Source organism: Dermacentor silvarum, chromosome 7, assembly GCF_013339745.2.
Source record: "Dermacentor silvarum isolate Dsil-2018 chromosome 7, BIME_Dsil_1.4, whole genome shotgun sequence".
NCBI classification, from domain to species: domain Eukaryota; kingdom Metazoa; phylum Arthropoda; class Arachnida; order Ixodida; family Ixodidae; genus Dermacentor; species Dermacentor silvarum.
Window position 1 is genome coordinate 27,213,016 of NC_051160.1, and position 16,611 is coordinate 27,229,626.

Sequence of the window (16,611 nt, forward strand, 5' to 3'; positions counted from 1 at the left end):
GCGCACGCAATTTTTGGACCCGTTTTATCGAAAAAAAGTGCGAGTTAGATTCGAGTAAATATGGTAGTTACTTAATCCGGCAGCTCGACGTGTCGTGATGCCACTGGTTCACTCCATTTTTGTACCTCTGCGGCTTCCACACGTGAGCATAGCCAGAAGGCCCCCAACGCCACACTCTTGTGTATTTTTACGAGCAATGCCACCGTACCTAGCCTTACTGCTACATGACATTAGTGCATTTTGCTGTGTGTCAGGGTAATGTCAACGCTGGATGCAGTGTTACAGACTAACTTCAGTATCAAATGAAAACATGTTGGAAAACATGTTGTTTCCCGACCTTCGTACTTGTTACGTGCTATCCTTTTTTACAGGTGAGATGTCTATGGTAGAGTTTCTACAACTTTGAAAATATGTCTCTGTGAGCATTTAACCCCTTCGCTTCTGCCCATGTGGCGCTTCCCAACACCTGGTGTTCTGTGGCGCATTTTCCTGCTCTGTTCAGCATATTCCGCGCTGTAAGAAAATCACTCTAAATTCTGCTACAGATATCGCATTTACAAAATGTCTGGTTTATTTTCTTTACAAGAGACTGTCGCTTGAGATGCAGTAAAAAAATAAAGTGAGTACAAAAAAGTTAAAATGTGCAGGAATGGTGGAGTAAAGCTTTAAGTTTTTTGAACTCGTAACGCCTCTTAGACTTTTTGAGTTGGACCTTGAAAACTAAGCACACCCTCAAAGATTCTGCTACACAGTGTTCGGTGGTATGTGCTTAAAAAAAAAAACTATAAATAAAGATAAGCCCACATTCGGAAGCTTGTACGCTTTCTTTCAAGCCTGTTCCTGAAGTTGCAACGGCTACAGCAACAAAGAGAAATATGGCGAGCGGGGAGCTTTCTGTTGTTTTACTATCAACTTCTGCTTAAAGTGTGGACAAGTATGCCCCTATAGAGCGCGAAACCTAAAACACCAAGAAAATAGCCTGCATTGTAAGGCCATCTATCAAAACTCCTGCTCTAAAGGGGGCCGGCGCAGTGCCAGCTACCTGCACTTAGGCCTCTTTTGGACTGGCAGGTATAGCGCCGGCCACGAAAACAAATGGGCAAAGATGTCAGATTGTAAATAGGATTCAAGTCTCTGCTTCCTCCCTTTTAATGCGAATAGCATTCTTTGGCTACTTCAGTGGTATTGAGCCTATCCGTCTATATATTAGCTAGATAGATAGCTATATATAAATTGTAGCGAAGACAGACGCTAGTGGGTCCAGCTCAAGGGTCCAGCGCTTTGCCTCGCAACGGCGCTCGTGCTTGAAAGCCGTGTCTCGTTTGGCTGTCGACGCTGCGCTGCTCCGATCTCTAATAAACCCTTTACAATAGATATATATATATATGAAGATATAAAGAAGGTGGAATGACGAAAATGGAACGACCACAACGGCATCATGGCCAAGAGTACATACCTAGTGGCCCAAGTTGTCTACCTGCTTGGGCTGCTAGGCATGTAATCTTGGCCATGATGCCGTTGTGGTTGTTCCATTGTCATCATTCCACCTTCGCGATACCTTACACTCGTTATGCCATTGTCGTCACGCCTTCTACTCTGACCTAATGGTCCAATTTGTCTAACAACTTGGGCTGCTAAGTATGTGTTTGGGATGGCGATGCCGTCAGTGGTCGTCGCATAGTTGTCATTGCCAGCTTTGTAATCCGACTCTGATCATCATGCCATTGTTGCCACACAGTCATTATGCCGTCGTCACGCTGTCATTTTGGCTTGTCATCACTTCAATAAGATCATCCCATTGTCATGCCATCTTCGTCGTTCCTTAGACGTCAATCTTTCTTTGTCGTTGTAATGTAGTCGCACAGTCGTCATTGATTCCTGATTATGTCGCCCTTGTCATGCTATCATCGTCAAGCAGTTGCTATCACACCTCCATTGTCAGACCGTCGTCGTAATGCCATCGTAGTCGTGCCATCATTGCCACTTCAGCTTCTGCATCCGACTGTTACACCGTATCCTCATGCCATTGTCATTGCGTCGCCGTCACACAGATGCTATCATTCATCCGTTGTGCTACCATCGTCATGCCGTCTGGGTTTTGCCGTCATCGTCATTCCCCCTTCATCCAATTGTCATGTTGTAGTCATCATCGTCATACAGTCATGTCATTGTCCTGATGTCGTCACATCGTTATGTCATCATCATGATTTAAGAAACGATATCTCATTGTCGTCATGCCGTCGTTGTTATATGCCTTTGGTCTCAGAATTGGTCTCAGAAGTGTCAGAATTACCACTTAAATAAATGCGACTTCAGGAATGTGGTCTGTTGCTACATTGCTCTATTTATGTTCACATTACCATCTACAGTCATCGTGCGATGAGGTCTGCCGTAATATTTTTTGTGCAGGGTTTGGAACGAATCATGGGCACAGCCCAGCCATTGGAGACTAGCCTTATAGAAGTTTCAACAGGGCAGGCCAAATACGAGCATGCCCACAAGGCAGTAGTATGGCGGATTCCTCGGTTGCCCAAAGAGGGTCAAGGTGAGTAACGTGTGATGTCTTGTGCCCATTTATGATCATCAGCATATGCTTTCTATTAGCTCTGTGTTTCTATGTTTAAATGAGTTGCTCTTTTTTTTTCTGATCGCTAACGCTTATTCATGTCAAGTAATTGCTCATGCCACAAACACTCCAAGGCAAGTACAGTTAGGGTAAAAACAAAGCAATAAAGAGCAAGACTTGGTAAATCAGTTCAGCCGGCAAGGTGTAATCATGCCATTTGTATGTAGCTTGTTTAGTATCCTCTTTGGCTATGTTTTCTCCTAATGACAATGCCATGTAGCTTAATCCACATCTTGTAAAATTTGGGTCTGATGTCTAGACAGAGGCCGCCAGCATTTGTAATAAAAGTCAGTTCATGAAAACTTAGTTACAAGCTTTCAAAGAGGGTTCTGCAACTTAATGTCGCTTTTAGTAGGAGTGGCTAAGCTCTCCAAACCAGCCACAAATCTCTCCATTGATGTAATTTCTGGTGTTGCTTGTGACTGCTGATTGATCAATACAGTGAACGACCAATTTTCCGATAATGCCCGATAATTCGGTCGCCTTCGTGGCACTACCACATACCCCATAGAGTTAATGTATAAGAATGTCTGAAATTTCGGACGCAAAAACCCTTCGCCGTCCAGTTTTACAGAATGCGTTCAAAAATTGCCGCCTGGCGGGGAAAAAGCGAACTGCTGAGAAAAAAAAAATTAATGAGCCATTCCACGCTGTGAGTGTGGATGACCAGCGAAGCTGTTTAGCACACGACGCAGAAGTGGCACAGAATGGGGAGGCTGCGTATAGTCCAGACTAGAGCACTGCACGGGCTCGGGCTTACCCGAAAGCCCGGCCCGGCCCGTGGGCCGGGTCGGGCCGGGTAGAACAGTTTTTTAACGGGCTCGGGCCGGGCTCGGGCACGGCGAGTGCTTTTTGACCCGGGCCTGGGCCGGGCTCAGGTTTTTTGACGCGGGCCCGGGCCGGGCTCGGGCTTTCTGGTGGTGTGCATGTAACGTGCAGTGAGTTCTTTTCGGGCGTCTCAACTCTGAAAAACGTTATTTTTTGGTCTCGGGCCGGGTTCGGGCCGGTTTCGAGTCGGGCTCGGGCCGGGCTCGGGCCTAAGGTAAAGGGGTGGTGGGCCGGGCCGGGCGGGTAACGTAGATTATTTCCGGGCCCGGGCCGGGCCCGGGTCTCGCCACGAAAGTTTTGATCGGGCTCGGGGCCGCCCAACGTAAAAACGGGCCCGGGCCGGGCCCGGGCTGAAAAAAATCGGCCCGTGCAGTGCTCTAGTCCAGACTCCCGAGGAGCAACGCGCCTAAGAAGAGCGATGGCAGGAACAAGTCGTCGCCGGGAGTGTGCAGTGCATGCGACCTCCCCATTACGACAAGAGCAGTGAATTTCAAAATAGAGAATGGCACCTTGTCTTTTATACACGTGCAACGGTGCTGCCGGCGCGGGAGAGCGGCAGGAAACTAGGCATGCAAGCAGTTGAGATGCCGACATCGAGAGGTCAGTGCGAACATAGACATGGCTGACGCGGGTCAGCCTTTTGGGCTAAGATCCGATCCTAGTATATGTTGCTACCCTTGTTTCTGGGACCTCTTTGGGTCCTAGGTGTGACAAGGGTAGTTCAAGGGCGCATTACAAGTCCTGGAGTCTACCTCCCAGAGCCCACAGGGGTATGTGCCATTGCACTTGGACCCTTTCTGCACACCACCAGGATCGGCCCGCATTTTTGCTCATGCACAGGAAAAATGCACGGAAGTCTAGCCATAAACAACTTCGCTGTAAAATATAGTTCTCCTTCACGTCCGATGGCGCAGTGTGTCCGTGAGTGGTGCGGAAGGGCTCCAAAGTGGCGTTTCAAAACATCGATAGCGGGCTAACGATGCCCAATCGTTGTTATGAAAAGAGTTAATTCACCATTTATTGGCAATCGATAACGAGTGCGCAGCCACTGGGATAACTTCTGCTGCAGTGCGAGCTATGAGTCCTGGCATACTAGAAAAGACTATTTTGTTGCATGCATAGACATTATGTACGCTGAAGTCGCCAAAATAATGTACGTTAATATATCGTACGTAAGCTGCAAAAACTCTACATAAAGCATGCCCAGTGAGGACAACACTATTTACTTAGGTAAGGCATTTACATTCGTTCGCAAATGCTATAAAACTAACCTCGTGCTACAGGTGCCTACACGACTCAACTGTTCCTGCTAAGGCTGGACCTGACCTCTTTCGATCAGATCCCCGCCTCATTCGAGCAATACGTCTTTGTCGAGTTCACCATGCCGGCAACCAGTGTGTCGCACACCACGGTGCGGTCCATCTCCGTGTCCAACGAGAATCCCCCAGAGAAGTACGTCCGCTACTTGTCCAAGCACGAGTACCGGGTGGAATTGGAGCTGCAGACGGGTGAAGTGCCCCCCTCGGAGACTGAAATCTCTAGTCTGGCCGCCGTAGCTCAGCAGGCTGCCCCGTACGAGCCGCCAGCAAGTGCTACTGCTGCTGCCGCCGCTGCTGCCACAAGTGATGACTCGGACTGAGTGTGCCACAGTGCTGCGCACGTGTTGCTGCTCCCTCGGCTGCCCCTCGCATGGGGCGCAGTGCCCTTATCTAGTCAGCATGTATGTCAGGTGTTCAGTCTTCTGTGCTATGCACACAATGATGTGTTCCTGTTGAAAGAGAGTTTTAAGATCCCGTTTTTTCTTGTGCATGTATTATTGACACTTGTTTTTTGGAGTTTTTTGTTGACTCTGTACACTACTACCATGGGCTGTCAACTCTGTGATCGCTTAGCAACATCTGCCGTTGCGTTCCTCCACGTGGTTGAGAAAATAGGCAACTGCAATGGCCGTAGTTCGTCTGTGTGCTGCCGACCCGCTGTGGGTGGGCCGTGCAAGCACGCAACCGAGCTTCTTTTGCTGCCTGGGGAAGGGAGAAAAAGGCTTCCCACTTGCGTTGCTGTTGACCACGTTGGCTGCGCGGGTGAAGCTAGAACACCTAATTGCCTGTCGGGCTGAAGCCCGGTAGAAGGTCTCGGTGTTTGTTGTAGCGGTGTGCGCTCTCTGCAAATAAAAATGTCTCGACAGTGGCAGCTGGCGATGGAGCGACCAAGTCATTCGTTGCACGACTGTGTGTATCCGTGGGCCGGGAGGTTCTGTGCACAAGGTGTGTCTGTATGGGCACCAATCATTACCGAAGGAAAATAAAGACAAAACACTTAAGCACACTCACTTTGCAGCTTTTCTGTGTGTTGTTAAAATAATGCTAGTGGGAAGGAAGGACATGCTGGGAGCCCATTTGAATAAGGAGCTGTCAGGTCACCTACCAGACCAGTTTATAATTTCGATACTCCAGAATGCTCTACCACCAGAAGCTGTAGTCCTGCCTGCTGCTGCATGTTCACAACAAAATGAGAAATGCGTGAACACAATAGAGTTGTACAACATTTGCTTCAGTGTGCGGTGAAGTGGGTCGGGTTTGATTCACTGACAGCCTGCGACTTATCTGGGGACGTATTCTTGGACGGTCACTTTCATTGATATCACTTTCAGTGCATGCTGATTGGCTGGTTGAGTAAAACCGCTCGAATCATATAACGTGCCGTGTATATTATGTTGCGAGAAAGTGATATTACTGCTGAAAGTGACCGAAAAACTTCCCCAGCAGATGAAGTTAGATGGCGACAGGCAGTTACTGTGGCTTGTCTGAACACCTTGATGCTTGGATGTGATGATGGCCATTAGCCATGCAATGTCACTTTCGCCACTGACAGTTTTCGTGAGAAGTCTTGAGAAATGGGGGAACAAGCCTAGTATGAAAAAGAAGTTAAACCTCTGGCTTGGACCAGGGCTGAAAGTCCATGGTTACAGTTCTTATGTTTGGTGTCTCCAGCCTGTGGATAGCCAAGTGCTGAGTCCCATTCATGTTTATGGATCTAGAACAGGCCACTGGCTGTGCCCAAAGACTCTCGGAGACTGAGCTGGGCTACTCGACTGCATGTTAAGTAGTCCTCTTTGCGATCATACTAGCCGATGTGGATTCATTTCTAAAGGCAGCACATAACTGACGACAGGATTGAAGATTGGCCTAGTGGTATTGATGCGATAGCAATAGATCCATGCTAGTATTTAGCTTCAGAAGCAGGAAAACATTGGCTAGTTGGTGAACATTCATACTTGACAAAACATCGCTAAAACAGACAAGGGCAAAGACGGAGGTACACGAACTGCTTGTATGTGTATGTCCCTCTTTTTACTTTGTATGTTTTGGCGCTGTTTTGTCAAGTATGAAACATTTAACTTGATAGCAGTGTTCTGTTGCACTGCTAGGTAGCTGTCGCATTGCCTACCCTTTGGCATTAGCCTGCGCAATTGCAGTCGCAGAAATTTTTATTGTTCTATGGTATGCCAATAATTACGGGAGGATATAAGTTTGTTCAGGATGGAGGACCAGTCAGGGCTCACATACATGCATTTGGATCATGCAGTGCATCGCACATGCATTCATGATGAACACCGAGGACATACCCGTGTAGACAGATGTTCTCATGTTGTGGCTAGTACAGGGATTAAAAAGTTGTTTTTCACTGCAAGTTTTTTTCTGAGCACGTACGTAAAGCATACCGAAATGTCCATAATTGACTAGTGTGGCGTGATTGGTTCATCTTGAATAGTAGTGTAGTTGAGCACTTGGTAAAGACGACGAGGAATTAAAATTAATTGTTGTGAGTAGTGTCCGTGTGTCTCCTTTTTTTTGTCCTCGTCTTTACTAAGTGCTCAATTACTACTATTCATAATTGACTGCTATTTCATTGAAGCACAAAACTATATGTGCAACATTTTAATTCTGTCCCTTTTTATCCAAATGACTAAATCAGCGACTGATAAGCTAACATAATAGCGTATAGCTAAGTTGGAAGACCTTCATGTATCTATAGCTGTGACTGTTGTCGCCGGCTATGCATGTCTGGAGACTATCATTCTCCTGCTTTTTTTAGGACCGATGGTTGTGAGAGGCAGTAAAAACAACAAATACATTTTTGATGGCACAAAAGACGTTATCAACAGATTGCTGATGCACGACTAGCACTTATGGGTTTACATAGTAGCAAGGCAGTAAAAGCTATCTGCTCTTAAGTGAAATATCATCATCAGCCTATATTTATGTCCACTGCAAGATGAAGGCCTCTCCCTGCAATCTCCAATTGCCCCTGTCTTGCGCTAGTTGGTTCCAACTTGCGCCTGCAAATTTCCTAACTTCATCACCCCACCTAGTTTTCTGCCAGCCTCGACTGTGCTTCCCTTCTCTTGGTACCCATTCTGTAACTCAAATGTTCCACTGGTCATCCACCCTACGCACTACATGGCCTGCCGAGCACCATTTTCTTTTAATCTATCTCTTCCTGTCTCTTAACGTTAGGCCTAACATTTTCCGTTTCCAGCTCCCAGTCAGAATTTGGCAATGCCTGCTGTATGATCTCCAACCCAATTTTATTCTTCTGTAAATTTTCTTCTCATTATCAGGGTCCGCTGCGAGTAATTGACCTAGATAAACGTACTCCTTTACGGACTCCGCGAGGCGCACCATGGGGATATGCTGCGTACATTTTACGGACATACGCCAGGGTCTTTTTGCACAGTTTGCCATAATGTCATGCAGCGCGCAGCACACGCTGTGTGACGTGCAACGGGCAGAGCGCACACTCATCAACAACAGATATAATGTGTGCACACGTTATGTGCGCACGCACATGTGCAAGTTTCGGCCGTGGTGGTGGTGTCACGCTAATAAGTGGGTCGATCCTGGTGATAGTGCAGAAAGGGTCCAAGCTCAATGGCAAATACACCTTAGGCTCGGGGACCTGTAACACGCCCTTGAACTACCCTTGTCACCCGTGCGACCCAAAGACTCAAAGTCACCGGATGGATGGACGGACGAAAAAGAAAAAAAAAATCTTTATTCTGGTCCTTTACAGCACCAGCCTTCGAGAAAATAGGGGTAAGCGAAGTAGCGTGAGGGCTTGCGAAGCCCACGCGAAACGTCAGCGAAGAGCCGCGGACACCGATCGAGTTGCGGGAGTGCGATGCTGAGGCCAAACGCCAACGAAGAGCCGCCGACCCTGAGTTTAGGGCAAATGAAGCGGAAAGCCTGCGACCACGGAGGAAGGAAAAAAAAAAAAAAAAAAACTCCATGCCTGCGACAGTGTCCTCTTGCCACAAGGTTCGCTTACCCCCATTTTCTCGACAGGGGAAGGGCTCTGATTTTATTGCATTCCGTCTAATTACATAATTAGTCTGATAAGGGGATTTATTAACAGAAAGCGACAGGCGAAAAACCAACGCAGCTCCAAGGGAACAACGGCGCCAACAGCTCGTGATCCGAGATCGCGTTCTACATCGATGATAACGCCCCTCTACTGCTTTCTTCCTGTTCTTTTTCATTACAATAACCCCGGCAACGAAGGGGGGGGGGGGGGGGGGCCACCCTGGCTACCCAAGGCGATGAAACGATGAAGAGGGTCGTGATGCGGCTTGAGGCTTCTGGCGTGAACTGTGTCGCGGCCAAGACGGCGCTTGTCCAAGTAAGGAGGGGTTAACTGGCTCAATGACATAAGTGACGGGAGACCGGCACTCGATGACGCGGTATGGCCCGTGGTACTTGGCAGCAAACTTGGGAGTGAGGCCAGAAGAGTTGAATGCTTGTCTAAGCCAAACGAGGGATCCAACGTCAAAACTGTGCGCATGCTGATCGTTGTCGCGGCGATCTTTCTGGACGGCTTGGCTGTCGGACGTGAACGAGCGGGCCAGCTGACGACACTCTTCTGCATGCTGTGCGACGTCAGAAATCGGACTGAACTCGGAGGCGTCAGGGCGGTACGGTAATATTGTGTCAAGTGTAGAGGACGGTTCACGGCCATATAAAAGAAAAAAATGGTGAAAAGCCTGTCGTAGACTGTGTCGCTGTGTTATATGCGTAAGTCACGAAGGTGACAACGACGTCCAAATTGGAGTGGTCAGAATCGATGTACATCGCGAGCACATCTCCCAGCATGCGGTTGAAACGTTTCGTGAGGGCATTGGTTTGAGGGTGGTAGGCAGTATATATGGGCGATGAACAATACGGCACGAGCGGAGAAGCTCTTGTATGACGTTGGACTAAAACACACGGCCTCTGTCGCTAAGCAGTTCCCGTGGTGCACCATGACGGAGTATGAAATGGCGCAAAATGAAGGAAGCGACGTCACGAGCACGAGCCGCAGGGAGTGGAGCTGTTTCTGCGTATCGCGCGAGACGGTCGACCGCGACAATTATCCAGCGATTGCCAGCAACAGAGCACGGAAGCGGTCCATAAAGGTCGATCCCAATGCGTTCAAAAGGGCGGGCAGGACATGGTAAAGGCTGCAGTGGACCAGGTGTATGGGGAAACGTCTTCCGTTGTTGGCATGCAGGACAGGACCGAACATATTTACGGACAAATGTGTACATCCCACGCCAATAGTAGCGTTGGCGCAGCCGCTGATACGTTTTCAGCCCGCCAGCATGGGCATGTTGCGGATCAGCATGGAAGTATGCACAAACATCGGTTCGCAAGTGCTTGGGTATGACTAGCAGCCATTTACGTCCGTCCGCCTGGTAGTCGCGGCGGTATAAAGGTGCATCGCGTATTGCGAAATGCATGGCTTGGCGACGAAGGGCATGGGGTTGGCTAGCGGGTGAAGAGGCACAGAGAACTTTCAAGAGGGATGCGATCCACGGGTCCTTGCGCTGTTCCGAAGGCATGTCTGGTGGTGAGAGCATCCAGGGAGAAGGTGACCGCTGAAGTTGGGCCGTCGTCGGAATGCACGGGTGATCGAAATATTGCATCCACGTCAGAATGCTTGCGCCCGGATTGGTAAACAACCAGCAGAGTGCCAACCAGCAGAGTGCGTGATGGTCGGTTACAATGTCGAATGGCCTGCGCCGTACCAATAGGGGCGAAATTTTCCTAACGCCCATACAATCGCGAGACGCTCTTTTTCGGTGACGGAATAATTTGATTCCGCCTTGGTGAGGGCGCGGCTTGCATATGCCACGACATACTCAGGGAAGTCGGGCTTGCGCTGCGCGAGGACTGCACCAAGACCGATACCACTGGCGTCTATGTATTTCGGTTGGCGCAGCAGTGTCGTAATGGCGTAGCACGGGTGGCGAACTGTCGCAAGTAGGCGGCGCAGTGTCGCAAAGTCGATGTCGCAGGCTGGTGTCCACTGAGACAGGTCGCTGGGGCCGGCGAGGAGCTTCGTAAGCAGTGCTATGATTGAGGCGAAATTGCGGACGAAGCGACGAAAATAGGAGGCCAAGCAGACAAAGCTTCGAAGCTCTTTGATAGTAGATGGCTTCGAAAACTCGGCAACAGCACGGAGTTTTTCCGGGTCAGGGAGAATTCCATCTTCGGAGACGACGTGCCTGAGGTTGTCGAGACGGCGAGCCCCGAAGTGACATTTATTTCTTCATAATTAACCAACTTCTCAATTATAATTAGATGAAAAGTGTCAACGGAGAAATTATAGAGCAACATAAAACATTTTATGCGTAAGTGTCAAATGACCCATTCAGCGAAATGCAGCTCCACTGACGTGAAGCCCGAGCGCATAGTGCCGAGCGCATGTCGCTTGCTTACCGTACGACGACGACAGAAGACCAGCCCGAGCGCATAAGGTGCTTCGCACCTTATGCGCTCGGGCTGTCGGCGTCTCGGCAGCAGAAAGCTGTATGTACTTCGCACCTATAACTCCCGATACAGCTTTCTGCTGCGCAATACGTGCTATATGAAAGTGTTTTTCCGAGCACGGAAAGAAGCCCGTGAAAACACGCAAATTTGCCGCGCGACTGGCCGCTTGAGGCACTTTGCGAAATGTGACGTCACCTCCCTGAGAAATGTAATGTCAATCCGAGCATATTTAGACGTGTTTTACAGCGTAAGCTGTTATGGGTTCATTTGCGATAACGCCGCCGCCGGCGTAGGGCCGCCGTAACCGCTATCGCCGGAAATGCGAAAAAATACCCGTTTCCCACAAGGCATCGAGCCCGCGCCCGCTGCGTGGGAGCCAGATACTCTACCACCGAGCCACGAAACCACTTGCTATCGGGTAGCGGAAAATGCCCTATAAGGCAAGCGCGCAGGGGTAGACGACCTGAGCCTCAGCCAGTATGGTGGCGCCATCTAGGTAAGGTGCCTGCAAACGCAGCGTGCGCAGGCGCAGACGACGAGATGCAATTCAGAAGAGGCGCGCAATCAACGCGCTGCCGAGCCTCCGCCAGTATGGTGGCGCCATCTAGTTAAGGTGCCTGCAAACACAGCTTGCCCGACATGCAAGTTGCAGTTGTAAAGCTTGTCTTGATCGGGCTCAGCAGACTGCTGTGCAGAGAGCATTAGAAGCCGCAGCTCGCCGTCGACGCCAGGCGGACAGTTCAGATCGTTCTCGTCAAAACGAGGCAAACAGACTGCAGCGAAGACCTGTTGTGCGTAGTGCCTAAATTGTAGCTACTCTTGAGCCGCTCCATCAGCTTACGCTGAGACTGCTGCGTGTGCCGCGCAGGCCTGTGACTTTTGACTCTTTGCGCCGTCAGCCATTTTCGTCACGGCACAGTTTCTCTAACGTCACATGACCATGCACTGCGCGCAAACGTCATCGATACCGGCACAGTAAGGGGGTGCGCGACCGCGCATCGCTATATTGTTTAGGAATTGTGAACGATAAAGCGTGTTAATGGGGTGGAGATGGAATTAAGACCAGCGAAGCTGTACTATGGTGAGAATTATGTATTTCCAATCATGACTAGTAAGATGTGATGGTGTAATTGGTTATTTGAACTATTTAAGAATGAGAAATGTATATGGTCCGGTGGATTTCATCTATTTAATGACCACGGGGACCATGGCTACGGTGCACCGCCATAGGGTGTGCGGCAAAGGTTGGCAACACGGTGTAAGAAGGCAGGTGATCCGACGGCGGCGCGAGGCGCGGCCACTTAGTGGCACTTTACGCATGTCGCTGGCGCAAGGGGCAGCACATGTTCTGGGGGCCACTTTTTCGCTCGCTTTGCTGGCGCTTCTATGAGCGCGCGGCAGAGGTACTTTATTTCGATGCATATATGTCGTTGGCCTAGATGGTGGCGTGGAACAGAGGTAGAATACCCGGCCTCAAATCTGAAGGTCGTAAGTTCGAATCCTACTCCAGTCCACTACACTTTCAGCATGGAGTGGTGCCTGACACCGGCAAGAAAAACATAAATTTCCGAGAGCTAGTGGGGCTATACTAGTTCAGGTGCAACCAAACTAGAAAGACCCACTAAGCTTCATCAAAGTCACTCCCTCACCAGAACAGGAATCGGCCGCCCTGGTGCAGTATTCGGCCACTACCCCCCTCATGACTCCGACAATTAACCCATGGCCCTCAGTCCCCAGTGGCTGCGGAGCACCTGACCAAGGCGGCGGTCAGACCTGCTACGCAGCAGAGGTTGCTAAGAATCTCTGGGTCCGGACAGGCCGCCAATGAAAACTGAACCTAGCAACGTTCAACACGCTCACCCTCTTGAGTGAGGCTAGCATAGCAGGACTATTTGAAGAATTATCAGGCATTGCCTGGGATAATATTGGCCTTAGTAAAGTTAGAAGAACTGGTGAGGCGCAGACAGTGCTGACTAACGGCCACGTCCTCTGCTACAGAGGTCTTCCAGATAAGAGAGAATAAGCCCATAACTAGTCCATAAGTCCTAAATAAGTCCATAACTCCGTGACTAGTCCATAACAACATAGCAAGCAACATTGATGAACTCTACAGCATTAATGAGAGGATAGCAGTCATCGTAATAAAGCTGAATAGGAGGTACAAAATGAAGGTAGTACAAGCCTACGCCCCAACCTCTAGTCACGATGATGAAGAAGTAGAACGGTTTTATGAAGATGTTGAATTAGCACTGAGAAAGGTGCAAACTCAGTATACTGTAGTCATGGGCGACCTCAATGCCAAAAGTGGGGGAAAAGCAGGTTGGTGAGCAAGCAATTGGCAACTACGGCATCGATTTGAGGAATGCAAGAGGAGAGGTGTTAGTAGAATTCGCGGAAAGGAATAGGCTCCGAATAATGAATACCTTCTTCAAGAAGCGCAGCAACAGGAAGTGGACCTGGAAAAGCCCTAATAGAGAAACAAGGAATGAAATAGATTTCATACTCTCTGCCGATCCAAGTGTAGTGCAGGATGTAGAAGTGTTAGGTAAGGTAAAGTGCAGTGACCATAGGTTAGTGAGGTCTAGGATTTCTTTCAATTTGAAGAGATAAAGAGTAAAATTAGTCAAGAGGAAGCAGGCCAACCTAGATAGAGGAAGTAAGGGTAAAAGCAGACCAATTCAGGCTGGTACTTGCAAACAAATATGCAGCTTTAGAAAAGGAAGATAAAGACAACATAGAGGTAATGAATGAAACCGTAACTAGGTTTATCTCAGAAGCAGCAATTGAAGTGGGAGGTAAGGCACCAAGGCAACCAGTAGGTAAGCTCTCCCAAGAAACAAAGGACCTAATAAAAAAACGACAAAACATGAAAATGTCCAACTCAAGACATCAGATAGAATTCGCTTAACTGTCAAAACTGATCAACAAGAAGAAACTTAAGGGATATATGCGAAATTATAACGTGTTAAAGATCGAGAGAGAGAGAGAGAAAAAGAAACATTTATTGTTGAAACAGTGTCCCGAGCATCACCCTGAGGTGAGAAGATTCCTTAGTCCAGGAACCCTCTGGCTTCGACTGCTCATTGGCCCTGTCGACGAGTTTTTGTTGGTCTTCCAGGTCCCTGAGGGTGAGCTTGGCCTCCCACGTTTCGACTAGGTGGTCTTCGTTTGCTTGTGGTGCTCGGTTCGCGTCTATTTCCGGCTGCACTTCGCTGTCTTCATGTCACATGCATTCCAGGAGCAAGTGTGCCAGGTTGTCGGGAACGTTGCAGAGAGGGCAGAGGTAGCCGTGGAGCGTCGGGTAGAGGCGGTGCATTATAGTTCCGTGAGTGTACGCCTTGTAGACGTCTGAGGACCACGCCTTCTTCTTTGCTGAGGTTTGGGTACGGTGGAGGGTACACGCGGCGTTCGAGCCTGTAGTGTTGCAATATCGCCGAATAGTTGTTGGGTATGGCTTCCGCCTCTTCTGCCGCGGGTCGGAGAGCATGTGGGGAGAGGGGAGCCCGGCTGACGTGCTCGCAGGCAGCGGTGTGGCCCGCTTCGTTCCCCTCTAGTCCCTCATGTCCGGGTACCCACGTTACGCAGGTGTACGGGATCGGAGGGCTACGTCGTTTTAGTATCTTGAGTGCATCAGCCGAGATGCGGCCCCTCGAGAAGTTTCTACAGGCGGCCTGAGAGTCGGTGAAAATGACTGCTGCGTCTGTACATGTGGTGGTGGCGAGAGCGACTGCCGCTTCTTCCGCCATTTCCAGGTTGCGTGCGTTGACGGTTGCCAATGCTAATTCGCAGCCTCGGGAGTCTACGACGCTGAGAGCGTATGCGTTTCGATGCGGATACTTGGTCGCGTCTGTGTAGCGGGCGTCCGGGTCTTGCTTGAATCTTAGTTGGATGGCGTTGGCTCTAGCTTTCCTTCTACTCTTGTGGTATATGGGATGCATGTTGCGCGGGATGGGCGCGATGCAGAGGGACTCTCGAACGTCCGATGGGATTCGTTCTTTCTTACCCGTGTCTGCGACGTACGTCTCGCTGTAGTTCAGGTGTCGGAGTACTGATCTCCCGGTGGGTGTGAGCTTGAGTCGTTCCAGTTGGCTGGTCTTGTGTGCTTCGGCGAGCTCTTGCCACGTGTTGTGGACGCCCATCTTAAGGAGACGTGTAGTAGAGGCCATGAGGGGGAGTCCCAGGGCGACTTTGATTGCCTTCCTTATCATGATATTTATCTTTTCTATTTCTGCGTTCTTTAAAGCCAGGTACGGCATGCCGTATGTGATGCGACTGGTGAGCAGTGCTTGCATTATTCTTAGCGTGTCTTGCACCTTGAGGCCGCTTCTTTGGCTTGAGATCCTCTTGATGATGTGCGTGAGTTGCGAAAGGGTGCATTGTAATCTTTTTAGGCTGGCCGCTTCGGATCCGTCCTTGTGAATGAGGAGTCCCAGTATTCGTAGCGTATCGACTCTCGGGATAGGCGTCCCGTTGAGGGTGACGCAGGGGTCGGGCTCTTCGTAGTTGGGTGGCCTGCCTCTCGTTCTTGCTTTCAGGACGAGATGAGGAAGCCGTAAAATATGGACGCAGCATTAAATCAGTAAGAAGAAAGCTTGGCATAGGACAAGGCAAGATGTATGCACTGAAAGATAAGCATGGAAATATCATCAGCAATTTCGATGACATAGAAAAAGCAGCGGAAGAATTCTATACTGAACTGTACAGTTCCCAGAGCAGCCAAGCTACTTTAATTCGAAGTAGTGAAGAATAGGATACAGAGGCTCCTTCTATAACTAGCGATGAAGTCAGAAGGGCCTTGAAGGACATGACCAGGGGAAAAGCTGCTGGAGAAGATGGAATAACAGTCAATTTAATCAAAGATGGAGGAGATGCCATGCTTCAAAAGCTTACAGCCCTTTATACGAAATGCCTCACAACTTCAAGTGTACCAGAGAGCTGGAAGAACGCCAACATTATACGCATCCATAAGAAGGCAGACGTTAAAGAATTGAAGAATTACAGACCCATTAGCTTGCTTTCAGTATTGTATAAAATATTCACCAAGATAATTTCCAATAGAATCAGGGCAACACTTGACTTCAGCCAACCAAGAGAACAGGCTGGCTTCAGGAAGGGATATTCTACGATGGATCATATCCATGTCATCAATCAGGTAATCGAGAAATCTGCGGAGTACAATCAACCTCTCTATATGGCTTTCATAGATTATAAAAGGCATTTGATTCAGTAGAGATACCAGCAGTCATAGAGGCATTGCGTAATCAAGGAGTACAGGAGGCATACGTGAATATCTTAGCAAACATCTACAAGGATTCCACAGCTACCTTGGTTCTCCACAAGATAAGTAGA

The 16,611-nt window shown here is 49.1% G+C and overlaps 1 protein-coding gene across 1 annotated transcript in view; it reads left to right on the forward strand.

Annotated features, from left to right (window-relative positions):
- LOC119457822 (protein stoned-B-like) overlaps nucleotides 1–5,779 on the forward strand; it is a 30,064-nt gene extending 24,285 nt beyond the window's left edge. The window contains 2 exon segments of the mRNA XM_049670471.1: nucleotides 2,410–2,545; nucleotides 4,738–5,779. Coding sequence (XP_049526428.1) covers nucleotides 2,410–2,545; nucleotides 4,738–5,093 — 492 coding nt within the window. The 3' untranslated portion in view covers nucleotides 5,094–5,779.
- The last annotated feature ends 10,832 nt before the right edge of the window (nucleotides 5,780–16,611 follow it).